Genomic DNA, 27,690 nt, shown 5'->3' on the forward strand with positions numbered 1-27,690 from the left:
CTGGCTCACTCCTTGCTCTGTTCCAGATGCTTCTGCCAGATGCTTCCAACAGTTCAGCTCTCAAGGTTCACGCTGAACAGACTCTCGCAGCTCTAATTTTCACTCACAAACACTGACTTCACTAGAAGGGGGAAAGGGGAAAGGGAGGACTGGTGGATGGGCTTCATCTGTAGAGGGAAGCTGATATGCAGCCTTCAGCCACACATGGGCCAGAGCTGGCAGGAAGAGCCTGTGAGCGCCGGCCAAAGCACCTGGGCGGGGGTCTTCCTTCCTGCCCTGTTCCCAGGTGGACTGCTTCTCTCAGTTAACCCTCACCATCCTGGGAACCCACTCTGCTCTCACCCTGAGTACTATGTGCAGGAGTCACCAGACAACATGTGGAACTATTTCACCTTCTCCACCCTGGACATCTTTTGCCACTTTCCCCTCACACACTTTCCTTTAGACAGGGTTTCATGAACCAAACACACTGCACATATTGCGAATTAGCTCCTTTTGTGTGTTTATGCCAGTACTGGGACTTGAACTCAGGGCCTGGGCACTGCCCCTTAACATTTTTGCTCACAGCTGGTGCTCTACCACACCTCCAACTCTAGCTCTTTGGTGGGAAATTGGAGAAAAGAGTCTCATCAACTCTTCTGCCTGGGCTAGCTTCAAACCTCTATCCTCAGATCTTACCCTCCTGAGTAGCCAGGTTGACAGGCGTGAGCCTCAGGCGTGAGCTGGGAAGAGGGTTTTCATTTTGTTCACTAGTCTCAGTAACCTGAGCGCACTGGGGAAAGACCTGAAGCAAACCCGACTCCCAGCCTTAGCCTGTGGGTGTGGAGAACTTGACTTTTGTCCTCTTGGCCTTGTCCTCCTGGCCTGGTTGCTCTTTCCTAACAGGGTGGTGTCTCAGGGGGAAGTCACAGAGGCTGCTCTGTGAAGGCTTTTTTCCCCCAAGGAAGTCGGATGAATACAAGTGTCTCAGAGACCATTGCCCAGCCTCCCAGAAGAGGCTTGGCTGCCCAGAGCTGGCAAGTGGGCACAGGGGACTGAAGAGCTCAGGTTTGGAAGATAAGAAGTCCTGAAATAAGGCCCCGGGGCAGTGAGGGGGCAGAGCCAAGAGGATGTACCCATTGCCCCTGGCAAAGGAGGAAGGGCTGCTGCAGCAGGTGAGCACCTACTGTTGGACCACGTGCCTCCCTCCTCCAGGAAGCCCAGCGGGGTACCTGTCACACCTTGTCCCAGTAATCAATGAATTTCCAGGCTTCAGGTCACCAGGACTGGGCACTTTTTTTTGGGTGGGGGAGAGGGGGCTTAGGTTCTAACAAACGATGGAATCTTCCCCAAAGGAGATTCAGTCTACACTCAGGGCCGGGGTGTTCTGAGCTTTTTTTTTCACTCAAGGCTGGCACTCAACCACTTGATATACAGGTCCACTTCTGGCTTTTTGGTGATTAATTGGAGATTAGAGTCTGCACGAGCTGGCTTTGAACCCTGATCCTCAGGTCCCAGCCTCCTGAGTAGCTGGGATTGCAGACATGAGCTACCAGCGCCCGGCTCCCACAGCACACTAACGTGTATCAGTGCCAGGGTTCTGTGCACTCTGTCCTTCCTGCACCTCCAGGGACCCCGTTCCCAGAGGACGGAGAGGCACCAAGGCCATGTAACCTGTCGGAGATCAGGTCACACAGCGGTCGGTGAAGCCGGCCATGCCCGCCCAACAGATAGGCCGCGGGGTTGCATGCTGCTGGGGCTCGCACAGCCCCTTGCAGGCCTACCCAACCCCCGCAGCAAACACGCGATGCTGGACCTGCCGGATCACAGGAAGGGATCAACTGGAGCCCGAGGGCTGGAGGGTCCTCCGGGCCTTCCGGACCCAGCGCCCCTGGAGAGCACCAGGCCAGGGGGAGGCGGGAACTCTGACGGTGGGCCAATGGCTTTGCAGAGGCGGAGCCTACGGACGCGAAGAGGGCGGGGCCAGAGGACGGACCCGGTGGTAAGAACCACCAATAGAAATGCAAGAGCGGGTGAGTAGCGCCTATGGAAGGGCCGGACCGGTGAGCGATAAGCCAATGAGAGCTCAGGATCAGGGGTGGAAGGCGGAGAAGACGTAAGGGGCGGGGCATCGGGACAATGACTGCGCGGGGGCGGGGCCGGCGGGCGGGCGGGGGCGCGGAGGGGGCGGCGGCGGCGGCGGCGAACAAAGAGGCGGCGGGCGCGGGCGGCCGAGCGGAGCCGAGCGCAGCCGAGCCGGGCCGAGCCGGGCCGAGCCGGGCCGAGCCGAGCCGGGCCGGGCCGGGCCCAGCAGCGCGCGGGTGATGCGGGCGTCCAGGCGGGGGTCGGCGGGTCCCTGAAACCCCGCGCCCGGGGAAGGCGAGGGAGCCCCGCGCAGCGGCGCGGCGTCGGGCCCGCCATGGCCGGGGTCAGCTACGCGGCGCCCTGGTGGGTGAGCCTCCTGCACCGGCTGCCCCACTTCGACCTGCGGTGGGAGGCCACCAGCAGCCAGTTCCGGCCCGAAGACGCCGACTACCAGCAGGTGACACGCGCCCCCAGGGTCGGGGTCCCAAGACTCCCCACTTCCAGGCAGGGTCCCCTCCATCGAGGGTCCAAACCCTGCGGCCTCGGTCGAGGGTCCTCACCCCCTCCAGCTTCTAATGGGGGGGTCCTCACCGCTTCCAGCCTCTATCGAGACTCCTCACCCCCTTCCGGGCCTCCCCCGAGGGTCCCCCCCACCCCCGGCTTCTCCAAGGCCCCCTGTGTGGTTGGTGGATCCGGGTGCGTGGAGACCTAGTCCTCCATCCTTGGGGGTCCGCCTGGTGCTGATCCCCAGCAGATCCCACCCCCCTCGCCTTCTCCCCGGGGACTCCAGGGCCCCCCACCCCCCCTGGGGCCAGAGCTCAGCCCAGGCAGGAGTGCGGGCAGGAGGGAATTCCTCATCCAGTCCTTTGGCCCCGGCTTGGGGAATCCCTGCCAGGCGTTTGGTGGGTGAGTGGTCTGGGCAGATGCCAATCCTCTGTGGCTGGTAATGACCCCCTGTTCCTCGGTCAGCCTGTGGCGTGTGCACACAGTGCGGTGTGTAGCTGTGGGAGACCTGGCTGCCAGCAGGCGGGGAGGGGAGGGAAGGGAGGCCAGGCTGCAGGGAGACAAGACAAGAGGGCTGCAAGGAGTGCCAGCAAGGGGCTGAGCAGTACAGAGCTGGGGGCCTGGGGCCCCTCTCAACCCCTCTCTCAGCAGAGCCCCAGGCTCGGGTCATGCCAAGCCCTGGTGCCACTACATTCTCACTTGAGTGTAAGGCAGGAGACCAGGCTGTGGACTTTTCCTTCCTGCTTGGGGATCCCGATTACAGAAGCAGGGAGGGGAAGGGGGGGGGGGTTGGGGGGGTGTGTGAGACCAGGCCTCCCAATCTCCCCAAGCAGTTCAGGGTTTTCCTGGGTGATCATGCAGATCCCCACAGTGGCCTGGGAACACACTGTTCCCAGGCTGTGTGTCACCTCACCAATTCTGCCCCAGGCAGCCTCTCTTATCCAGAGGAGGAGAACCGGAAGTGGAGGGTGCCTGAGAACTGGCTGCGCCTCCAACTCCCCCTCCATGCCCCCCCCAACCTGGGGCCACCAGCTGATTGAGTCCCTAAGCCGATTAGAAAGAGGGCCAGGGATTGGCCTAGGCATGCAGGCTCAGAAACAGCGGGGAGGCCTCTGCGTGAATATCTGCCTTGAGCTTTTGGCCCCATTGCTGGTTCTGAAGGTGATAACCTGGAGCCACCTGGGTTACTGATGGCTGTTTCCTGTGGCCTGTGGGGAGCCACCTGCGTGTGGGGGCAGCAGCCAGGGCCTAGATTCCACCACAGGTGGCAAGGAGGGAAGGGGACCAGGTATCTGTGGGTGGCCCATGGGGATCTGGGGGTGCTGGCCAGACTCTTCTGCTCTGCTGGCCCCTGGTAGGGCCCTGAGCCCTAGCAGGGTCTGCTCTGCCCCTTTGCTGCCCCGCTCCACTCCTCTCCACCGTGGGAGGGCTCTGACTCACTCTCCTGCCTTCTCTCCGAGGAGCAGAATTAGCCACTGAATAATTCACGGTGTGGAAAGCAACCTGTCTCCGTCCCCCGCCGCCGCCTCTGCTCCTGACGTGGGTCTGTGGACATGCCTCCTGCCCCTGCCCTCCTCATGGCCAGAGCTTTTTAGGCGGGGGCTTGATTTCTCTGGGCCTCTTCACATTATCCTGAAACAACAGGGCTGCTTGGGGTGGGGGAGGGGTGGGAGCAGAAGGGCCCTTCCTGGATGCATGGGTGGGCCCAGATGTGCGTGAGGCTTGTCCTGCCTCTGAGATGAGGCTGGCTGGGAGACTGGGGGAGGGTCCATGAGGTAGTGAACCCTGGCTTATCCTGACCTGGGGAGACTAGAGATGCTTGGAGTGGAGACCACTGGGTCTCCTTCTGGGATCTTTGCTTCCTTTATTTCCTATTCATCCTCACACCCCACCATTAACCCTGGGTCTGCTCACAGTCTGGCTCAGTCTGGCCTCAGCAGTTCAGGGCAGGCCAGTTACTGCCAGTTGATGATGGAAAACCTTTATGGGGCTGGAAAAGGGACTGCAGGGGCCCAGCAGTCTGGGAAGGCTTCCTGGAGAAGGTGTTTGCCTGGCAGGCCATGGAGTCTCTTCCAGCTAGGTGGTCTGCTGAGGTCAGCCCGTCTCCTGATTGCTCCAGGTACCAGGCTAGCCCTGGCTTGCAGGGGGCCTTCCAGGTAGTAGGTAATGCTTACCTTGGGTACATAATTACCCAGCCCTGAGTGCTCAGTTGTTTAGTAAGATTTAAGTGGTGGGAAGAAAATGTTAGTAAGAAGAACATGTGCAAAGGCCCTGAGGCAGAGAAGCCTGAGTGTGAGCTCAGTGCAAGGGAGAGGCCCTCTCTATCCACATGGCACGGGGGAATGTGCTGCCCACAAGCTCAGTGTGACTACGCAGAGGGCTCTGGGCTCTGGTTGAGTGGTTTCCTAGCAGAGACTGGAACCAGTTGGTAAGAGCAAAGCCCCTGGGTTACAAGGTCAGTGGCAGGCCGGTGACAGAGCAGCCACGTCTTCGGCCCTCAATGTCATCCTCTCCACTACTCAGGAAATGAGCTCTGGCTAAAACAGCAGCCTTATCGCCTGTCTTCAGCTTACCGAGGCTGGGCACGTTCAATGGGAGCACAATGGAGCCCTCTGGCTGGAGTCGGCCACATCTGTGGGGTGGGCACCACTTGAAAGCAGAGTCCCGCTGTATGCTTTCTGGCTGCGACTGCTGTCGCCGCCTTCCCCTCCTCCTCCTCCTCCTCCCCCTCTCCCTCCTCCTTCTCCTCCGCCTCCTCCTCTTCCTCCTCTTCCTCCTCTTCCTCCTTCTCCTCTTCCTTCCTTTTCTTGATGGCACTGGGGTTTGAACCCAGCGTCTTGAGTGACTGTACCACACCGCCCAGCCCTTCGTATTTATTTTTTGCTTTAGTTATCTTTCAGGTAGTTATTTCTCATTCTTAGCCTCAGCCAGCCTGGGCTTGGATCCTCCCACTTACTCCCCCAAGTCGCTGGGGTGCCAGGCATATACCACCACACCCAGGTTTGTTTAGTTTTTTTAAATTGAGATAGGTCTCATTAAATTTTTGATGCAGTTGGGCTTGAACCATGTCCTCCCTAATTTATGCTTTGCCAGTGGCTGGATGACAGGCATGAGGAGCTGTGCCCGGCATGCCATCTGCTTATTAGACATGCTGTAGTTTAGATGTGTTTGTGGCTTTGCTTCCAGATGTTCCCCCTCCCCCAGTACCCTACTATGACGGTCACTATCCTGAAGTTGCTAGTGACAAGCACCCCAGAGAGCCTTGTGGAAGCTTCTAGAACAAGCCACAGGTGGGCAGGAGCTGATGGACTAGGCACTGGTGGGGATGCAGAGCTGGGGCTTGACACTGGTGAAGCAGGGAAGGTCCAGCTAAGTCCAGTTGCTCTGCGTTTGTCTATCATGGTTGGTGCTGAGTCCAGGGGAGAATGCAGAGGCCTAGTTTGGTTGGTGCCACTTAGTGGCAGGAATAGATGAGGCTGCAACTCCCAGAGCTCCCTGTGCACTCCCTCGTGGTGTGTGTGTGTGTGTGTGTGTGTGTGTGTGTGTGTGTGTGTGTGTGTGTGTGTGTGTGTGTGTGAAAGGGAGGTAGCACCACCCTCAGCCCTACCCTGGAGCTGTCCTGGTCTTCAGCTGTGTGGTGGCCTGGCTTTTGAGACTGAGAGGAGGCAGTGGCCAACTCTGGGCCCACGAGCACTCAGGCCTCTGATCACAGTCCTGTGCCCTGAGTCTTCCTGGAGAAGAGAAGTCTTTGGGAAAGCTTCTGCTGGCTGGGGATGACAGTGTCTGCCTGTAATCTCAACACTCAGGAGGAACTGCAGGGCCCCCTGCCCACTTCTGGGATTGCTTGGCCTTCCTAGTCCAGATCTTGGGCTCCTCTCGCAGAGATCCTCCCTGCCTCCTACTCTTGGCTGGGGCCCCAACTTGTCTAACCCATGCTCTGTTACCTGGGCCTTGGTCAGACTGAACCCCAGGCCCCTGCCCAGGGAGCTTTGTTAGTGTGTCTGTGCTGCACTGTCCAGGATGGCAGCACAGTGTCCCTGGTAGGTGGACACTGACTGTGGCCTTGGACCAGGGCTGTGGCTCCAGCTCGTGCCTGCTCCTCTACCCATGGACTGGACTTGAGTTCAGGGCTATGCCCTTCCCCCATGGGCTCTGCTGAGGCCCAGGAAGAGGAACCCAGGCCTCAGCACAGGGCCTGGGGTCAGCAGAATGGGAAGTGCCAGCCAGAGGAGGGACTGGTCACATGACACCTAGCCCTGCCAGGAGGTGAGGATGCAAGCCCAGCATGGACCCTGGGCACTGTGCCGTGTCACCCACTCCGCCTGCTGGAGGCCCCCTCATCTGCAGGGCAGCAATGCCCATGTGCTGGGACGTGGCCTGTCTTAGAGCTGGACCTCCAGCCAGTGCTTGGTGACAGCCAGTCACAAGCTGCTTTTGTTCTGTCCACAGCCAGGAGAGGGCGTGGGGCACCTGGAGAGGCATGGCCCAAGGCCTGCCTGCCCAAGGCCCGATTCCTTCTATTCTCAGAGCCCGCCTTCATGCACACCTGCACAGCCGCTCTTGCTTGGCCCTCAGTTGGCACATCCTCCCCCTGCCCCCTCCTGTTAGGACCTGAGGCCTGACCCAAAGGAACGGGCTGGCATGGCATGGGGCATTGCCCACTTTGTTAGGCCAGGCAGCCATCTGGTCCTTCCTTCCTCTGAGGAGGGTGCCAGGCCCAGTACGCCCATGCTCCACTGTCCGCCTTGGGATGGGTTCCTCACCATTGTGGGGGGTCCCTTGAGAAGTCTTGGGGTCTGAGGCCCGGGGCCTGTCCCCAGGGTGGCCAGGTGTGCAGCAGCGCAGGCAGATGCAGATGCTCATGGTGAGGGCAGGGTGGTGTGGGCTGTAGGGGGGCTGGGGTCCCTGTACTTGAACTGGCTCCAGGCTTGTGGGAGGGCAGGGGTGGGGGGGAGGCCATTCCAGGAGGGTGTGAACACGAGCAGTCCGTGCAGAAAGTTTTAGGGCTCTGCTTTCCAGTCCCCACAAGACTACCGGCAGCCGTACTTTGTCCAGGCCCCACCAAGAGCTCACAGTCATGGAATTCATGAAACGCAAGCCTGGCCCGTGGAAAATCTGTTTTTAATTTCTGGCCTGCGTGGCTGGGAGCCTCTGCCAAGTGTGTTGGGGATGGGGGCTGGGGTTCCACAGCAAGCCGGGAACCTCAGCAGCCTGGGCTCGGCAAGCAGGTCTCTCTGCAGGCTGGTGGCTCCCCATAGAAGGGTCAGCCAACCTCCTAGCTGCCAGTGCTAGCTACATGTGCTGCTGCCCACCGGTGGCCAGTGACCCCCAGACTCGGGGCTGTGGGGGTAACTTGTGCAGGCGGGGCCAGCCGTGTGTCTGCAGTGCTACCCCAGGTGAGGGCTCAACGCTGGGGGCTTCTCTGCTCCCCTTTTCCTCTGGTGGCCCAGGATACGAGTGGGGTGCACTGCTCAGACACCCAACCTTGTGTCTTCTAGCGGATCCAGGACTGCTGTGGGAACAGCCCACGGCAGATGGAGGGCCCACTACCCTTCCCTCAGCCCTCCCGTGTGCGTCATCACACCCACTGTGGTAATGCGGTGCTGCCAGGCCACTCCCTGGGCACTGCTGGCACTGGGTCCTGGCACACGGCTCATTTGAGCTCTGCCCTCCTAGAGTGCAGCGCCCCCCCCCTCCCCCCAGCGAGGACGCTGTGGATCAGCCTGCTGCAGGGGTGGGAGGGCCTGCAGACTACTAGCTGCAGACTGGCAGGTGTGGGGATTCTCCCCTGCTGCAGGCATGCAGGTGTGACTTGGTGTGTTTGTGGCCCCCCCTGCTGGTGGCCAGCAGTATGACAGTGGTGCTCATACCTGCCTTCCAGTAGGGCAGCTATCTGTGTGACAGGCACACTCAGCCTGTGTTCTTCCAGCCAACCACAGCTAGGGTTTCTAGGCAGAACCACAAACTCCTCCGCCTTCAGCTTAGGCACTGGCTGCCCAAGGTGAGCCCACTCCCTGCTCTCAAGAATGTGCTGGTGCTGAGCCTAGTCTTATGTGGGTGAGGTGCTAGCAGTGGCGGACAGGTACCATGCCCAGGGACCACAGGAAGTAGAGCAGCATGGAGAGGAAGTGTTAGGCCCCAGTGGGTGCAGGCAGCACCAGGTGGCCTATCTTTGCCCTTCCTGTCCGTGCGGTGGAGCCTCCCACTCCTGTCCCACATCCCTGCCAGGCCTTACAGCTCCAGCCACTGAATGTGCCATGCCCGGACAGCCATATTCTTTCACCTGTGCCTGCACCCCTCCACCAAGACTTCCTGTACTCTTAACACCCAGGGTGTGGCAGGGAGCAAGGGGTCCTAATCTTCACCGTGTCCCAAGTCAGGGACGCAGGGCCCAGTTCTAGGCCCTCAGACCTGTGAGACCCCAGAGGCCCAGCCTGGGCTACGCCCAGGTTCAGGGCGGGTGGTCGGCCTGCGCAGTCCTGCCTGATGGAGCCCGGATGGAAAGTTCCATGTAGTCAGCTCCGTGCTGAGGAGGCATTTTCCATCCTTGTCCTGAATGGGTCTGGGGACAGTGGTGGCTGTTCCAGCACCTATCCATCAGCCGGGCCCCCGTGGAATGCATCCTCCAGGGACCTGGCTGCAGTCCCAGCCATGGTCATTGGTCATGCCTGCCGTGACACTCTTCACAGCGCCCAGGCTGACCTGTGGGGCTGAATCAGGCTGGCCTGGTAGAGACCTGGCCACCTGGCTCCTGCCTCAGGGCCTCATCTATTGTGCCAGCCCATCTGGTAAGCATGGGTCCTGCTGGAGAGAGGGCTGCCCAGACATGGAGTTGGGAGTGGGGTGGTGGAGGGGCTTCAGTTTACCTACAGTGAGGCTGAATCCCTCTGTGTGCAGGATCCTGGGGGTAGCCATGGCTTCAGCAAGGTTGGTATGGGCAAGATAGCATTCCAATCACTGCCTGCATGGCTTCGGTGACTCTGGTGCCCTTGGGTGACACCTCCCCCCCTCCCCCCAAGTCCCAGGACACATTCCTTTCTGTTATCCTCTTTTTGGAGATAATTCTTCCTGTGTAGGCCAGGCTGGTTTTGAACTTGTGGTCTTCTTGCATTGGCCTTTAGCCTGGCCCCAGGACATTGCTCCCCTCAAGTACCTATGCTTGGGGTTTCTTGGGGCTGGCCCTGGCCATGCCATATTCCTCAGTGGGGAGTCCTTTGTCCCTAGCTGTTGGTGTTTGCAGATGTCTGGGGGCTCAGAGCCTGTGGAGCGTGGAGGCTCCATGTTCCCATGGCTGTGACTGAGCAGGCGCATGCACGTGTGAGCACCTGCCGTGGGTGGAGACATGTCAGGTGCAGCAGCACGGGGCGCCCTCAGAGCTGTGGAGCTGGGCCCTGCCCCACCCAACCCTGTGGAGGCCGGGTCTGCAAAGGTGCTGCTCAAAGCTTTCCTCCCATTGGCTCAGCTCTCATGACCCTAGTGGAGAAAGACGCAGCCTCACGTTCCTACCCAGCCCTGTGTGTTACAGCGCCCACCACCTGGGGGCAGGCTGTCTGTCATGAAGGAGCTGACCAGTACCAGCACATCTAGCTGAGGGACCGCCTCTATGGTCCATGGCCCTTCTATCTTCCAGCCGTTTCTGTAGGTTACCTATGGTGAAATTTAGCTGGCTCCCTGCAGGTGCCAGGCACCTAGTGGCATATGTAATCTGAGCTCCATGCTGCTGGGGTCCCCACCATCCCAGGTCCCATTATCTTAGGTCTCTGTTTTCCCATCTGGCAATGGGAGTATGTGCTCCCAGCACATGGAGGAGAAAAACCAGACTGGGAGCATTGCTGTGTCCTGTGAGCAGTTGGACAGCCCGGCCCTGCCGCTGTCAGAGCCTCCTGTGCAAAATCCAGGAGGGGTTTTCCTGGTGTGTATGTGTTCTAGATGTGGAGTAGAGGTGTCAGGGAATGAGCTGGCCCTGGGAGGGCTCACTGAAGGGACCTGGCCAGTGCGGGGCCAAGATGGGGCTGGGCCATGCCCAGCTGAGAGCAGGTGAGGGGACATTGCAGTTGGAACACTAGTGTTTATTGACAGCCACTGTGCGGGGCCTGGCACTGGGGTACAGGACTGTCAAGGCCCTCGTTACCAGGTGACTGGCTTCTGGCCTGTAGTTAGTGCCTGATTCCATCTCCACTTCTGCATGTGCCACGGTGGCCCCTCTGGACCGAGCACCTAGGGCCTAAGGGAGCCCTGGGCTCAGGAGGTGACAACTCTCTCCCCTCCCCCTCAGCCTGCCAGTGCAGCCAGCTGTAACTTCAGCCTCCTGGTGGCGTCCAAGCCTTCTCCTGAGGGCCCCCTGTGTGGGCAGCTCAACCCCCCCGGGCAGCAGTGTGGCTTTGGACTGTGAAGGTTCTGTTCCTGGCTCACACTGGCTGGATATGCAGGTTCTGGTCAGCTCCTTCATGGCAGGGCAGAAGGTGAACAGGCTGCCTCCATGGGTGGAACTAGATGACTTTAGGGAAAGCAGTGTCTGCCACCTTCTGCCTGGCAACTGTCTCCTGGGTGACAGCCCACTGGGGACCAGCACTGCTGATCCAGGACCTCTTGTCTCAGTGGGTCCCAGCAGGGGGCATTCTGCCCCAACAAGTCCCCATGTTCAGGCTTTGGGGACAGCCAGCTACCCTCTCTCCCACAAGGGCTGCATTTGAATGTAGGGATTTGGGGCCTGGTCCTTTCTCTGCCTTCTCAGCAGCTTATTTGCTGGTGAAGCAGGTGGCCAGGCAGACTGAAAAGTGCTGTGCCCAGGGGGAGAGGACTAGTACCATCCCTCTCCCACAGCAGGGCTCCGGGAATCTTGCTGTGTATGCAATGCATCCTCTTCTGTGGGTGCCAGCCTGGAGAGGAGGGGAAAATCTGCCATGTCCCAAGGGAACACAGCACCAGAGCCAGGGTGCCAAGGGGGAATGCCACCTGCACCTGGCCTGGTGTCCCCAGGACTTCCTGATGTGTGAGTGGTATGGGGGGGCCTGCCCTTTCTCATCAAGTATAGTTGAGTGCCGCAGGCAGTGCCCAGCCCTCAGTCCTACACTGGCTCAAGAGCTAGCCCTCCCATGCGAGCCCCCAGATGTTTGTGGACTGGCCACTTAGACTAATCAGCCAGGCAGCGCTCACCTCTCCCTGCCTAACAGCCCCGGAGACCTCTACATTGCCCTCACATGCTGGCTGGGGGGCAGTGGTCCTTCCCAGGACTGAGGGAGGAGAGGTGAGGAGCAGCCCCAAGCTGGTGGCAGGACAGGGAACCTGGCTCTGTGGCTGCGTGCCACCCTGGGTGTGTGCTTGGGGCCTAGTGTGGCACTGACCCTAAGCCCCCTGCTGGGGACACCCCTCCCTCCATATCCTTGGGGCATGCATGGAAGCCTTGATGGAGACCTGGAGCTTGTACGCTGGCCTGCCCACATGGAGTTTGAGTTCTGATACACAGTGCAGTTGAAGGTACAAGTCCAGGGTGGCCACCAGACCTTTACCTCCCAGGCCCCCGGGTGCAATGCATTGGCCTGTGCATTGAGTGGGCAGGCATGGAATTTTCTGTCCCTGTCCCACGTGCTGAGGCCCTCTAACGTGCTTGTGCCCTCCCCTCCCTCAGGCACTATTGCTGGTAGGGGCCGTGGCCCTGGCCTGCCTCGCCCTGGACCTCCTCTTCCTTCTCTTCTACTCCTTCTGGCTGTGCTGCCGGCGGCGCAAGAGCGACGAGCACCTGGACGCGGACTGCTGCTGCACCGCCTGGTGTGTCATCATTGCCACGCTAGTCTGCAGGTGAGCCTGCTGGGGGGAAGGAGGGGAGGGACAGGGGAGCGGGCAGGGCCCTGCTGCTGCTACTACTTGCTCACCGCTCTGCCTTCTCCAGCGCTGGCATCGCAGTGGGATTTTACGGTAATGGTGAGACCAGTGATGGCGTCCACCGGGCCACCTACTCGCTCCGACACGCCAACCGCACTGTGTCAGGGGTCGAGGACCGCGTGAGTGGCTGCAGGGTTAGGGTTTGGGGGTGGCGGCATCTTCCCCATGCCAGGCCTCCGCTCTGGCCTGGGCCCCTGGCCTCAGCTGCGGCTGGTTCCCCCACAGGTGTGGGACACTGTGGCAGCCCTGAACCGCACAGCAGAGCCCAGCCTGCAGAGCCTGGCGCGGCAAATGGCCGGGAGGCCTGAACCCCTGAGAGCTGTGCAGCGGCTGCAGGGCTTGCTGGAGACGCTGCAGGGCTACACAGCGGCCATTCCCTTTTGGAGGAACCCCGGCGTGTCGCTGGAGGCTCTGGCCGAGCAGGTGGATCTCTACGACTGGTACAGGTGCGCCGGGGTTCCCGTCCTCCCTGGATGGCTCACTGCGCCTGGGCCGTGAGGCGTCCTCAGCACCTAGCTAGTACCTGAGACATAATGGGTGGTGGGCAGCACAGCTGGAGGTCTCTGACAGTGGATGCCAGGCCCCGGGCCCCAGTTTCCTGTGAATGCCCTTCCTGGCCACCCAGCCTGACCCCACCATCTAGTCCCCCTCTGTACCTGCCCACGCCCTGTGTGCCGGCAGGTGGCTGGGCTACCTGGGCCTGCTGCTGCTCGATGTGATCATCTGCCTCCTGGTGCTGGTGGGCCTCATCCGAAGCTCCAAGGGCATTCTGGTCGGGTGAGTCTAGGGGCACCTGTGGGCCGCAAGGCAGAGGGGCAGGGTGAGGCACCGGCACACAGTCACCCCCATCAGCTCTGTGGTCTGAAGTGTGACCCCACACTGCCTGAGGAGGGGGTTCTTGTGGAGGGGGCTACTCTAAGACGTCCTTGCTATGTCCTGCCTCGCTGGCCACTTGCTGCAGACTGGACTCAGCTCAGCTGCCCGTTGGGTTCCTTCCCTGGGAGACTCTGAGAGTCTACCACCTTCCCAGGGCCCCAGGTACTGAGGGACTCCCCCAGGCCTCCATCCCTGCTCTGCTACCCCCTGCGCTGCTGGGGTGGGGCAGGTGGCACAGTAAGCTATGGAGCTCCCCTGTCTCCTCCTCTGTAAGACGGCAGGAGTGACAGCTTGCCCACAGCAGTTAAGTGCTGAACACCTGCATAGCCACCTCCCAGGCTCTCGGAGAGTCCAAAGAACACCCCAGGCCCTGCCGTGTGTAGCTGAGCGAAGGATGAGTGGCCAGCTGTACAGAAGGTCAGGTGACAACACCCTGGAGGAGAAGAAGCAGGGCAGGCAGCACAGCTGTCTACAACTTGCATGTTTCACCTAAGAGCTCCAAAATGGAGAACTTGGAAGGATGCTAAGTGGTTAGTTTATAGGTCTGCAGAGGAACTGGGCAGCAGAGGGGCTCAGAAGGCCTCTCTGGCTGGACTAAAGGGAACTAGAAGGTGGTAGCGGTGAAGAACTGATCCCACAAATCTTGGGGCTCTGGGTGAAGTCCAGCAGTGTTGGAGATCCTGGTCTGGCCCAGGTCAGTGAGCCCCTGAGGCTCATGCTCGTTTGGCCTCTGTGAGATGAAAGCAGAGAGGAGGTCTAGTGAAGAGAAGACGCCAGGAAAAGCTGGAGGACAAGGCGGTGAAACCCACAGAGTTACCTGGCCTTTAGCCAAGTCCAGGCCCACTCTGCAGCCCCAGTGCTGAGCTGGCCAGGCCGTGCCCCAGCCTGGTTCTGCCCAGGCATTGAGCCTGAGGCATCCGTGACAGAGCAGGCCACTGGAAAAGCCACAGTCCCTGTGATCCAGACCCCCAGATGTGTTCAAGAGCCTGGCGCCCTCTTCTACAGCCCAGTGTGTGACATATCCCTTTCCCCCAGCCTGGGGGCTGCTGACTGCTCTTCTTTGCCTCAAGGGTCTGCTTGCTGGGGGTCCTGGCCCTGGTCATCAGCTGGGGTGCACTGGGCTTGGAGCTGGCTGTGTCTGTGGTGAGTGGCTGGGGGACTAGCAGTCCCTGTCTGTTGGGCTGTGGTGTTAGGGGAGGGGAACCACACTCCTGGGTACTGCCCATCCATGTCTCTAGATTCACAGACCCTGGGGTCAGTTTGTACCCCCTTCCCAGGGTCAGTTTGTAGCCTAGGGTGAGTACAGATTCCCTCTGAGGCCCAACTTGGTCACCCCCTCCCTGCCTGTATGCACCACAGGGCTCCAGTGACTTCTGCGTGAGCCCTGACACCTACGTGACCAAGGTGGTGGACGAGTACACTGTGCTGAGTGGGGGTGAGTAGCCAGGCAGTGATGCCCCTGCGTACCACACGGGAGTCATTGAGACAGCCTCCCATGCAGTGCTTGTGAGGAAGCAGATAGACCAGCTGGGCCAGGAGAGGGTGGAAAGGCAGCAGGACCTGGTCCTGGGCGTCAGGGCTTTGCTCTGTGGAGGAAGCCTTTAGACTGGGAAAGGGCAGGCGTGAGTCAGGATGCAACATCCTTCTAAAGGCTTTTTCTGAGTCTGGTTGTGGTGGTGGTACACATCTGTCCCCCAGGACACTGCTCCTCCTCACACACGAGCACACACGTGCACACGTGCTAGCACAGGAGGCATGCACGCATGCAGACCTGTACTTGCACGCAGACACACATACACTGGCCGCCCCTCATCCCGCTCCCCCTGTCTCTGCAGACATCCTGCAGTACTACCTGGCCTGCTCACCCCGTGCCGCCAACCCCTTCCAGCAGGTGAGAGGTGGGCTAGTCTGGGGCTTGGGTGCAGGGGACATACAGAGAGGCCAAAGCACTTGTCCATGGGGAGGTGGGGCAGGCCCGGCTCTGTCTCCAAGCCCACACAGCCAGCATTCTGGGTGGATGGTGTGTCACTCACTGCTCTATACTTGCTACCCTAGTGACCTGCTTGATGCCACTGCCTCCCTGGCATGGCTCCTTTCCTTCCTAAGGGGACAGAGACAGAGCTGACCACTGAGCACAGGCAGATACGGGAGGAGTCCCGGGAAGCCTTTGAGCAGGTGCCCGTTGGAAGGGGTTGGCAGCCCTGACTAGTCACACCCTTTGCCCTCAGCCTATCGTGCTCCTGAGGGTCTTTTAAGACTTACCTGTCTAGGCTAGGCTTAGTGGTGCATACCTGTAATACCAGCAATTGGGATTTGGGAACTGGAGGCCAGCCAGAGCTTGATGCAAAAGTTGCCTGTGTTGAGAATGCCCATTCGCTCTCTGGCACTACTGGGGGGGTCTCCAGTGCGGAGACTGCGGGGGAGCAAAAGTGCCCTCGCAGCTGCCCGTGTGCAGGAGGGTGTGGGACGAGGGACATGGTGGCTCAGCCACTCAAAGCCAAGCCTTTCTGTGGAGCAGAAGCTGTCGGGTAGCCACAAGGCGCTGGTGGAGATGCAGGACATTGTTGCCGAGCTGCTGAAGAGTGTCACTCGGGAAAACCCAGCCTCCAAGGTGAGGAGCTGGGGGAGCAGGTCACCCTGACTGGGTGAGGGACTATGGGTTAGGGTGCCCTGATTGGCTGAGGAGACGGAGGGCGGGGCACCCTGATTGGGTGAAGGGCTGCAGAAGAGGCATCCTGATTGGATGAGGGGTTGTGGGGCAGGGTGCCCTGATTGCTCCTCCACCTTTCCCTCCCATTCTTTTTCCTGGGGATTTCTGATAGGCCCTTAAAGAGGATGGTGCTGGTTATACTGAAAATCTTACAGACGCTTTACATAGAAAATAAAAGACCAGCTTTTAGGGTGGCATTTGGCATCTAACAGGCCTAGGCCCCCAAAAATCTCCCTAATGTCCCTGCAGGCAGTGCCTGGTTCCAGGGATAGCAGAGAGCAAGTCTCATGGGCTCTGCCCCAGGGGAAACAACAGAGTTTTCTCTGTGAAACTTCACAAACAAACAACAAACCAGGCTAGTGGTACATGCCTGTAACACCAGCTACTTGGGAAGCAGAGATCTGGAAGATCAAGTTCCAGGCCAGCCCAGGCAATAATTTCAGTCAACCAAGTGAGCAAGTGTAAATAGGCTCCCAGTCTTGGCTGCCCCCCACCCCAGGTTAGGGGAGATCCTACTTGAGAAAAAACTAATGCAAAAAAATGGCTGGGAGTTGTCTCAAGTGGCAGACCCTCCTGCCTAGCAAGTGTGACGCCCTGAGTTCAAACCCCAGTGCTTGCCATTAAAAAAAAAAAAAAAAGCAAAGCAAGCCAGCAGGTTCTTTGCTTTGATTTTATGCTTTGCCTTGTGGGTCGGTGGGCACACAGTCTGGGCCCACGAGCACTGGCTTCCCGTGTCCTTAGGCCATCCCCTGTGCAGCTGCATTCTGATCTTTCCTTGTAAGGATTCCACTCCCTCCCACCAACCTCTAAACAGTAGGGCTCTGGGATGGGGCTTCAGCGCATAGGTTTTAGGGACCACTCTTTGCTGGTAACAGGAAGCTCTCCATTGGAGGATCACAGTGGTGCTTAGAATCTGTGCTGCTGCTGGCAGCACTGCATCCATCACTTGCCCAGCAGGAGCTGTATCAGCCCAGAGGGGCTGGGCCATGTCTCCATGGTTGTCTCTGTACATGTGTGCATATGTGCACACATGGGCTGTACACACACATATGCACTTGAGCCACACCTTTAGTACTTTTGCATTTTTTTTTTTTTTTAGCTTGTCTCTAAGAGTTTTGCCTAGGCTGTTCAATCGTCCTTCTTACCTCTGCTTTCAGAATAACAGGGATTACAGGTATACACCACTATACCCAAACGGTTGCCAATTCTGAAGGCCCAGGGTCCTCAGGGCCTGTGCTTGAGACTGGGGTCAGGTGGCCTCGGCAGCAGGTTACAGGCTAGAGGAGTAGCTTGGAGGCTTAGCAGCAGGCTACAGGCTAGAGGGGTGGCTTGGAGGCTTAGCAGCAGGTTACAGGCTAAGGGGTGGCTTGGAGGCTTAGCAGGAGGCATGGCACTGACCTCACGTGGTGCCTGCCCCCCAGGACCACCTGCTCCGAGTCCAGGAGGTGCTGAACGGCACAGAAGTGAACCTCCAGCACCTCACAGCCCTGGTGGACTGCCGCAGCCTGCACCTGGTGAGGACCACTGTGGGGAGCGGGGGGGGGGGGGGCTGCTGGGGAGGGGTAGCTCAACTCCGAGGCTGGGCCAGGAGGCCACTGTGGCCAGGCATGGGCCTTGCAGGCCGGCCTCACCTGCCTGCCTCTAACTTTCTTTCTCCCATCTCTGGTGTGGTGCCTCGCCCATGCTGGCCAGGACTACGTGCAGGCGCTCATGGGCTTCTGCTACGACGGTGTGGAGGGCCTCATCTACCTGGCTCTCTTCTCCTTCGTCACGGCTCTCATGTTCAGCTCCATCGTCTGCAGCATTCCCCACACCTGGCAGCAGAAGAGGTGAGCCCCCACACGTCCAGGAGGGGGCAGCCTAGTCCCCAGAGGAGACAGAAAAACACACCCTTGTGTGTTCACTGTCTGGGTCTCTAGCACCTCTGAGTCTGGCGGTCCCAGGTGAGAAGAGAAGAAACAGTCTAGAAGAACTCCCAGCCCAGCCTTGCCTGCCCCAGTGCAGGCCTGCAGAGCTCAGGCTGGGAGGACGCTGTGTGGGCTCAGCTTCCACAGGGGGGTCATCTGGCAGCCATGGCCTGGTGGGAACCAGAATATTAACTTGGAAGTTGGAGTGTGGGAGTGTAGACTCCTTTTCTGAGGGCCCCATGCCCAGCTTCCTGACTTTTTCTGTCTCCCTTCCCATGTAGGCTGCTGCTTGTAGCCCAGCATGGCGCCAATAGCTCCAGGCCAATTCCATCCGTCGCACAGCATTGTCACCGCGGCTCTATAGTACAGTCGAGTCAGCGATTTCTGCCTCTGTGCCTGGCCACAGGGCCACAATCTTTCTATGCAGGATTGTGCTTGCTATTTGCGATCTTTTTATGCTTCCGTATGAATTTTTGGATTGGTTTTTCATTTCTTTTATCTTTTATTTTATTTTTTGGTTAGTCACAAGGCTTGAACTCGTGGCCTGGGCACTATCCCTGAGCTCTTTTGCTCAGGCCAGCGCTCTACCACTTTTAGCCACAGCACCACTTCTGGTTCTCTGGTGCTTAATTGGAGATTAGAGTCTCATGGACTTTCTTACTCAGTCTGGCTTCAAACTGGATCTTCAGATCTCAACCTCCTGAGTAGCTAGGATTATAGGCATGAGCCACCAGCACCCTAGCCCTTGGGTTGGGTTTTCTGTTTTTGTAAAACATAACATTGGGACTTTGGTGGGTATTGCGTTGACTTTGTAGATTATTTTTGGAAGTATTGCTGATTTCGTGGTGTTCTGCCCATCTGTGAGCATGGAGGTCCTTCCATCTTCTAGCATTTTCTTCAGTCTCTTTAAGATTTTACAGTTTTCATTGTAGAGATCTTTCACTTCCTTGCTTACGTTGTACCAAGGTATTTTTAGTGTTTTTGAAGTTATTGAGAATGCAATTTTTTTTGTTGTTGTCAATTGTGGGGTTTGAACTCTGGGCCTAGGCACTGTCCCTGAGCTCTTCAGCTCAAGGCGAGTGCTCTACCACTTGAGCCACAGCTCCATTTCTGGCTTTTGGGGGGTTAATTGGAAATAAGAGTCTCACAAACTTTCCTGTCTGGACTAGCTTCAAACTGCGATCCTCATAGCTCAGCCTCCTGAGTAGTTAGAATGGCAGGTGTGAGCCACTGGTACCTCGCCAAAGCTACTGATTTCTCAGTGTTGGTTTTATTTTCTCCTCTGTTACCAAAAGTGTCTATCAGAACTAGAAGGTTTTGTGGCATCTGCAGGGTTGGGTTGTTAAATCCAGGAACAAATCATCTGTCAAGAGAGATGGTTTGACTCTTTTTTTAATTGTTCATGGTGCTTGAACTCTGGGCCTGGGCGCTGTCTCTGAGCTCTTCAGCTCAAGCCTAGCACTCTACCACTTGAGCCACAGCACCACTTCTGGCTTTCTGAGTGGTTTATTGGAGATAAGAGTGTCAAGGACTTTCTTGCCCGGGCTGGCTTTGAACCTCCATCCTCAGATCTCAGCCTCCTAAGTAGCTAGGACTACAGGTCTGAACCACTGGCTCCCAGCTGGTATGATGTCTTCCTTCCCTATTTGAATCTCTCTTTGTCTCCCTCCTGCCTTTTTGCTCTGTCTGGGACCTCCCTTGGCCTGGATTGTTTCTTGGTGATACTTGTCATGGAGCTTGTGGTGATTGGGATGAAGCTGGGGGTGGGTGGTAACGGTGGTGGTGGTGTGGCAGGGATGGCGGCAGTGATAGCAGTGCTGTGGTATGTGATGGTACTGAGCAGGAGTGATGTGCTGAGGTGGTGGCAGTGGTGAGGAGGAAGGGCGGTAAGAGCCCAGCTCTGGAAGCCTGTGGCTGGATTCAGATCCTGGCTCTACCTTGCTGATAGTGGGGCTGGGAAAGTTACTTAGCCACCTGGCTTTGATGTCCCTGACTATAAAAGGGGGGGGAGGCTGTAAAAGGACACACCAGGGCCAGGTGATCTGCCATAGGTGAGGGCCCTGCCCCACCCCTGAGGTGCGTCCTGCCTGCAGCCCAGCCCTGCATCCTATCAGGACAGGAGGGCGCCAGCGTGGCAGGGCCTGGCCACAGAGCCAGGGCAGCAGGCAAGGCATGCCAGCTCAGGCCTCTGCAGAGCCAAAAGAGGGCAGCATAGCCTCTGTGCTCAGGGATTTGGGGTGTTTGCACGCTGCTTTCAGCATGCCGATGGTGGGACAGGGCCCAGAGTAGGGCACCGGGTGGTCTCTTAGCACCCGCTCAAAGGCCATGGCTACTGGACTAGTTCCTCAATGTGAACAGCTAGGCCTGGAGCCCATGTCCACATCAGCGCCACCCATGGGCCATGGCCAGCTTCATCCTACGACACTGAGCATGCATCCTGTCCTTCTCACAGGGGCCCTGAGGAAGACGGGGAGGAGGAGGCCGCCCCGGGGCAGCGGCAGGCACAGGACAGCCTGTACCGCGTCCACATGCCCAGCCTCTACAGCTGTGGGAGCAGCTACGGCAGCGAGGCCAGCATCCCGGCCGCTGCCCACACCGTCAGCAACGCCCCGGTCACCGAGTACATGTGAGTACATGTGGGTCCTGGGGAGCCCAGGGGACAGCGGGCCCTGCCAGGCAGCAGGAGGGAGAGGCTGAGGCAGGGCCTGGCTCCCATGGGATGGCCTGTGCGGCCCTGTGGGTGGGCAGGCAGCCAGGGCATAGGTGGGTTCCGGGTGGGCACTGGAGGCTACTCAGCCCATGTGACTCTTCTGGGCTCACAGACCCTAGTGAGAGCAGTGGTGCCAGTCTGTGGAGTTAGATCAGGTGCCAGGCAGAGCCGGGAGCCGGGCAGTCACAGGGACCTCTCTGAGATGGGCCCACTGGCCAGTGGTCACTCACTGTCGCTCTCTCCCCTCTCGCCTCAGGAGCCAGAATGCCAATTTCCAGAATCCCCGCTGTGAGAACACCCCTCTCATTGGGCGCGAGTCCCCACCGCCCTCAGTAAGTCCAGGACAGGGGGTGGGGGGCCCTGGCCTTCCGGGGGGTCTGCTGGTGCTCTCTGGGGTCGCCGTGACCACGGGGGAGTCCCCAGCCAGGGCGTCTGAAGCAGGTGCACCTAGGGGCATCCTGGTTCTCACCAGCCTTGAGGAGCCAGGGGAGAGAGTGCAGAGCATCGCGGCCCCGCGGCCGCGCCGCAGGCCCCCGCTTTCTTGCCTTCATGCTGGACTGCCCAGGGTGGCCTGGCTTCCTTTCCTTCCTTTGCCTGGGTGCCTCAGCCCTGGCTCTTGCAGCCTGGGCCTTGAGATTGGCACAGACACGAGGGGACAGGGTGAACTTGGTGCCAAAGAGGAGCTGGCAGAGCCCGGCTTCCAGGGAAGTGGGCTGCAAGACAGGCTGAGGGGCTGTAGGAGGCCATCTTGCTTCAAAAGCACAGTTGCCTACAGTACAGTGGCTGCTGCCTGGGGTGCCCAGGACCTGTACCAGGGCCTGGTAGGCCCAGAGGCCATGCCAGGCTGCAGGCCCCTGTCAGCACCACCCAGCCGCCCTCCCTCGGCCCCTCTGTCCCATCGTCTCCTGCGGCCGCCGCGCCCTAGCGTTGAGGACGCCTCCTCTCTCTCTCTCTCTCCTGCACCCCTCCCACCCCGGGCCCTCCTAGCGCTATCTGGCTGCCTTGGACTCTGGCAGCCACACGGGCTGGCAATTTAAACCCATGGACAGTGCCCGAACGCTGTGGTAGCTGTGCCCTCAGAGTGACAGGTACTGACACACCCAGTCCCCCCCGCCCCGCACGGCCACCGCCTGCGCCTCCATGCCTCGCACCCTCCGCTCACCACTGCCCCCCACCATGGCTGACTTCAGGCCCCACTGTGCCAGGTCCAGTGCCGACAGTCCAGCACAGCCAGAGACCTCAGGTGTGGGCCCAAGCCCACGGTCTCAGTGCAGCAGTGAGCCCGCGCCAGGTTTCCCTGCCTCCACTCCTGCCCCTGCCCGGCCTCCCTGCCCCCCTCCCCCTGCCCTGGGAGGGCCACGTCCACTGCAGCCGGAGAGCTCCTCCGGAGCTTAAGCATGGATCCCAGCCCAAGGGGCGGTTCTGGTGCAGCACTGCAGGTGGGCCTGCGACGCAGGTGTGCAGATGAGCGTGCACGCTCCTCCCACCATCCCTGCTCAGGGGTTGCTGCCACCCACCGTCCCATTCCACCCTGTGTCCCCTGTCACTGCTGCATGTCCATGGAATGACATGACTCCCCGGCCCACCCTCCTCTCCTGCTCCTCCCTGCTCCATGGCTCATGGGCTGCTTGCAACCTTCTAGTGCCCCAGAGGGCTGCCAGGGACCTGGGGCACATCGGCACACTGCTCAGGGGGCTATGGGAGCAGCCTAAAGTCTGGGGTGTTGGGAGCCCACCTGGGATGGATAAGGCCAGCCTGTCAGGCGCCCTGACCACTGGTGACCCAGGACCAGCCTGGGCCTTTCCCCTTGCCAAGGGCATGTGAATTCTTCACTACTGCCCAGCTTTAGTATAGGCTTTATCCACCTGTATGTCCTCCAGCGCACACACATGCATTCACTTACATGCATGTGTGCACACATGCATACATACTTACGTGCACTCACCCACATGCATTGCATGTGCACTCTCAGTCACGCACACACACATGCGCACACTCACGGAACCATTCCCATTCCTGCTGAAGGGTGCAGGCTGCAACCTCCCTGAGCCACAGCCCCTGGGTGGGGCCCTGCTTGTGTGGGCAGCAGTCACTCCAGCTGGGCCGAGTGTCTGTGGCGGAGGCTGGCGGGCAGCCTGGAAGGACATTCAGGTCCCAGGTGGAGTGAGGGCCTTGCCGGGCTGGCAGGGCTCTGACTAGATGCTCGATGCTGGTCTTGGTGGGGCCCTGGGAGCTGCAGATGACTGCTCTCTGCAGGGTGCAGGCTGAGGGCCAGGGGGCTCTTCCTGGACCCTCTGCCCTCAGGCACGGGGCACTGCGCTCTGGCAGTCTTCCGAGGGTCGGCCTGGCTCACGGCACCCCGCGCCTCGCTGACGCGCTCCTCTCTCCTCAGTACACGTCCAGCATGAGAGCCAAATACCTCGCCACGAGCCAGCCTCGCCCCGACTCCAGCAGCAGTGCACACTAGACGCCCGACGCCCGCCTCGCGCCACCTGCCCCGTGCCACCCACCCACCCCTCCTGAGCCAGCACCGCTGCCACCGAGGCCGCCGGAGCCCGCCCCTCCCCCCTCTCCCTGCAGGGCGCTCTGGACCCCCATCCCTGCCTGGGTCACAAGATAGACGCTGCCACCATGCCCTGGCCCTGCCTGGCCTCCTCCCGTGTCCTTCCACTCTCTTGGACTTACTGAGCCCCGCTCTGTGCCAGGTGCTTCTGTGCTCATGTGCGCCTTCTGCAGGTGGCCCTCCAGACTCCGCATCACAGCCCTGGCCTCTCCTGCCCGCTCTGCCCCCCCCCCTCCCCCGCGGCTCCTGGCCTCCCCTGATGGCACTGGCACCTGCGCTGACCCTGTATCCCTGGGGTCATATCTTCATTCACAGGAGACCCCTGCCTGGCATTGCTGGCAACCGAGGGACAGGCCCACACCCTCCCACTCGTCCGCCCCAATGCGCGCGTCTTTCTGCAGCATCCAGCGCCTGCCTGACCACGTCCAGCCGCGCCCAGCCCTGGCTTTGCTTCTCCCTCCAGCTCCCAGGCCTCCAGAGAGGTCCTTCCCCCCCCCCCCCCCCCCCCCCCCCCGCTGGCCCAGCACTGCCAGGACAGCAGATGCGCTTGCCCAGTGCAGCTCCCTCACTGGCCTTCCAGTGCTGGCTGCCCTCTTGGTGCCAAACCCCTTCCCCCTCCCAAAGACTTGGCAGCTTCGTCGGGTTCGTTTTTTGCACTAACCGCGTTCATCATCTCTAGTGCAGGCGGGCGAGGGCTGAGCTGGACGCCGCCCCTCCCCCTCCTCCATCCCATTTCCACCCAGGACAGGTGCCGTGTCCCTGGAGCCCAGCCTGGGGATGGGATCCAAACAGTCTGTGAAAGCGCCCCCAGCCCCTGAAGCCCGTCTGGGGACTAACCACTAACCTCACTCCCAGCCTCCACCAGCCCGCCGGGCACGAGAGCCCGCGAGTTTGACCCTGCGTCCGGTCCGGAGCCTGCATCCAGCCCTGCGGCTGGGAACCTGGGTGGAAGGGGCTCTTTCCTCAAGGGGTGCTGTTGGGAGGGACTGCAGGCCTACAGGCTGTCCGGAGGGCCTGGAGACCCCTCCCTCCCTGGGCAGATGCAGCCTCAGGCACCCCTCCTGTGAAGCGGGGGACAGGCTCCCCTAAGGTGCTTTTGGTGTCAGTGTACAATGTTTGCTGTGCTTCCTGCCATGGTGGCTGCGAGCCACAAGTCACCACGTGGACGGAGCCCTGGCCAGCCAGGACGGCGAGGCCAGGGCCAGGTGTGTCCAGTGGGCCACAGGGACCCTGTGGCAGGAGGCAGTTTACAGACAGACCTGTTGCTCCCTCCTGGAGTAGCATAGCAAGGCAGCGGCGCAGCCGCAGGACCGGCCTCACCCCTCCCTGGGCTGAGACTGCCCTGCTCTGCCTTCCAAACCCTTCTCTGCTGGTGTCGGACCAAAAAGGGGGTGGGCAGGGGCATGGGGACTGGGCGTCAGCCCTGGTGCAGGACTGAGCCTTAGGGGAGCACCCCGAGTTCCTGGCCTCACTCCAGGAACCAGGCATTCCTCGGAGCTCTGCCCGCCGAGGGCGCGTTCCTGGCCAGGGCTGTGCCCCGCCTGGGTGCCCCTCTCAGCAGCACAGAGGCACACGCTGCCCACAGTTGAATGTACATAGCACGAGAGGCCGGTGCTGCCCAGACTTCGTGTGCCCACATGCCCGGCCATGAGCTTCCTCAGGGAGGCTCGCCAGGGGAGAGGGCCAAGTGAAGGGGTTCCTACTCCACTGCCCATGGAGGGGAGCCACTTTGCCCCCTGGTCTCCTTTTCCTTCTGAGTTTTGGGGACCATTTGCCTCCCTTCCCAGTGACCTTCCCTCAGGCAGCAGGTTGGGGCCAGCTGCCCGTGATGGGACCCTGCCCTGAGACCCCAGAGACCTGATGGCTGGGGGCAGGGAGGCCAAGGGCGCTCAGCCATCAGGTGGTGCCCAGCCCAGCAGGGCAGGCTCTTGGGTGCTCTGCAGAGGTCCATTTCCCCAGGTTTAGGCAGGGCAAGGTTTAGGAAGTGGAGGGTCTGGTTGGGGTGTCAGCCTTGAACCCCCTTTTCCTGGTGACTTCCATCCACCTCACTATGCAACTCCCTCCCCAAACCTGCCCAGCCCAGCCAGGAGGACCAGATGACCAGGGCCCTCTGTGGGCATTTTTGTGTTTAACCATAATGGTTGTGTGCCATGCCCGTCTATGTGTTATACATACGGATTCATTCAGACTGGCCTCCCCGCCCCCTCCACCCTGCATCTTAATTACGTGTGAACTAACACCGGAGCGCGGTCCCGTGCCCCTCCAGCCTCCGGTCCCGCGTGCCCCTCCAGCCTCCGCAGGGCCTTGGCTGTGTCCTGTCGCCGTGTTTTTGTTTTGTAAGACTGGGGAGGGGGGTGGATTTTATTTCTTGGGGGGACTTTATTTTTCTTGGCAAATACTAAAAAAGAAAAAAAAAAAATCTTGTCCATGTAATTTCTGTGGTTTCTATTCAGCTTGGGTTTCATGTTTTAAAATAAAAGGATTTTGAAAAACGGTGTCTTTTTTTCTGGGGTGTGGAGGCCCCGGCAGCAGGCAGGGTGGCCACAGCCAGGGGCTGACTGGGTGGATGGGTGGGTTGGAGGGCATTCCCTGCAGTATGCCCCCCTCACCCAAGGGTTGGGGGGGTCCACGTGGTTGATAGGTAGAGTGAGAGAGGCTTGGGGTCTTCAGGACAGGGCTGCAGCCCCCAGGTCCTGAGCCTTGGTCCCCACTGCTGTCACTCCTGGCAGTCACGAGGGACCTGCAACGCCATGGGGCTGGAGTTTGGGTTTCCTCTTAGAGGCTAAGCTGCCTTACCTGCAGCCCTGTGATGGTCCCTGCCTGGCTCCTGGGGAGATGTCAGGAGTTGGGGGATCTGCCCAGGCCAGCTGTGTCCCAAACTGGGTGCACAGAGGGATGGGGAGCAGACACACCTGACATCCAGCTTGGGGCACAAGTGTGGAGGTCCCAGAGCAGCGCCCTCTCCTGTCCCCAGTGCCCAGCAGCCCTGTCCACCACTTTCCAGCTCAGCTGCTCCAGACAAGGGACCTGAGGAGGTAGGAAGAGGGGCGTGGAGTGGGGTGCCCTTAAGGCTCCAGGCTTCCATGGATAGAGTGGCCTGGGTAACATGGCCTACTGTGTGTGCCAGTCCTGAGGCTTGAACTCGTGCTGATCTTGAGCTCTTGTGCTCAAGGCTTGTGCTCTTACCACTTGAGCCACAGCCCCACTTCTGGCTTTTTGGTAATCGGAGAGAAGAGTCTCGTGGATTTTCCTGTTCAGGCTGGCCTTGAACTACAATCCTCAGATCTCAGCCTCCCAAGTAGCTAGGTGTGATCCACTGGTACCCAGCAGCCTAGGGGACTTGTCCTTAAAAAAAAAAAAAAGAAAAAAAAAAGGACCTAGGGCTGGGAAGTGGCTCAGTGGTAGAGCGCTTGCCTGGCATGCCTGAGGCCCTGGGTTCGATACCTCAGCACCACATAAGCAGGAAAAAAAAAAAAAGCCAGAAGTGGCGCTGTGGCTCAAGTGGTAGAGTGCTATCCTTGAGCTGAAGAGCTGAGGGACAGCACCCAGGCCCAGAGTTCGGGCACCATGACTGGCAAGAAAAAAAACAAGACCTCAGACCTGGAGTGAGAGCCAGAGGCCATGAGGAAAAGTCCAGGCACCTCCTGCCCTTTCTGACCTCAGTCCTGTCTGTATCTGGCTCCTAACCAGGGCTGGCCCACCAGCAACAGCTAAGCAGACATGCTTGCAGATGCTAGGATGCAGCCATGAACTTCAGCTGGGCTGTGACCCTCCTGGGTCTCTCGGGGGGACTGTTTTGAGTATGCCAGATCCACCTGTGTGTATGTGTGCATATGCATGCATGTGGGTATATGTGTGTGCACATGTGTGTGTACAAGTTGGAAGAGAAATAGGATCTTGCAAGCTACTGGGACTAGCCAGCAGAGGAGAATGGATGCAGGAGAGAAGAGGGGGTGCAGGGCAAAGTGAGAGTGGCTGGCAGCTATGGGTGTGGACTGCCGGACGGCTCTGTGTCTGCTACAAGAGATCTGAGGCAAGGCTGTTAGACAGCAAAGAGATTTGAGGCTGCAGGAGTGGGGCAGAGAAGGGGGTCTCCTGAGATCCCTTGAGGTCCAGGATCTGGGACTTCCAAGGAAGACCAGCCTGGGGGCCACAGCTTTTTCCCAGTCACATGCAAAGTAAGTGGTGGGGGCTTAGCTGCAGCCTGGAAGAGTGGGGGAGGTGGTGAGCTGAGGAGCTGAAGCTGTGGTTGAACCCTGGATGCTGGATACCCCAGTGGGGAGCCTGCAGGTGGAAGGATCTTTGATCCTTTGAGCCGGGTAGGATGGAAGGCTGCAGCTGCGGTGCAGGCAAGGCCTAGGCAGTGACTGTTGAGATGGGGACCAAGTGTGGGAGGGTCCTAGACATCAAAGTCTGCAAGAATGGTCATGGGAGGCAGTGCGGGAAGGAGCAGCCAGGAGTCACAGGTGTCCTG

The 27,690-nt window shown here is 59.6% G+C and overlaps 1 protein-coding gene across 1 annotated transcript; it reads left to right on the forward strand.

The window, feature by feature from the left end:
• Nucleotides 1-2,267: 2,267 nt before the first annotated feature.
• Nucleotides 2,268-23,196, forward strand: Ttyh3 (tweety family member 3). Its single transcript, XM_042686872.1, has 14 exons — nucleotides 2,268-2,521; nucleotides 12,197-12,366; nucleotides 12,458-12,569; nucleotides 12,676-12,896; nucleotides 13,132-13,227; nucleotides 14,397-14,469; nucleotides 14,686-14,761; nucleotides 15,162-15,217; nucleotides 15,845-15,937; nucleotides 17,458-17,550; nucleotides 17,729-17,865; nucleotides 20,396-20,569; nucleotides 20,910-20,985; nucleotides 23,046-23,196. The coding sequence occupies exons 1-14, from the start codon at nucleotides 2,399-2,401 to the stop codon at nucleotides 23,118-23,120; spliced, it is 1,575 nt and encodes a 524-aa protein (XP_042542806.1). The 5' UTR covers nucleotides 2,268-2,398; the 3' UTR covers nucleotides 23,121-23,196.
• The last annotated feature ends 4,494 nt before the right edge of the window (nucleotides 23,197-27,690 follow it).

Source organism: Dipodomys spectabilis, unplaced genomic scaffold (genome assembly GCF_019054845.1).
Source record: "Dipodomys spectabilis isolate Male_0828 unplaced genomic scaffold, ASM1905484v1 ptg000098l, whole genome shotgun sequence".
Lineage (NCBI taxonomy): Eukaryota > Metazoa > Chordata > Mammalia > Rodentia > Heteromyidae > Dipodomys > Dipodomys spectabilis.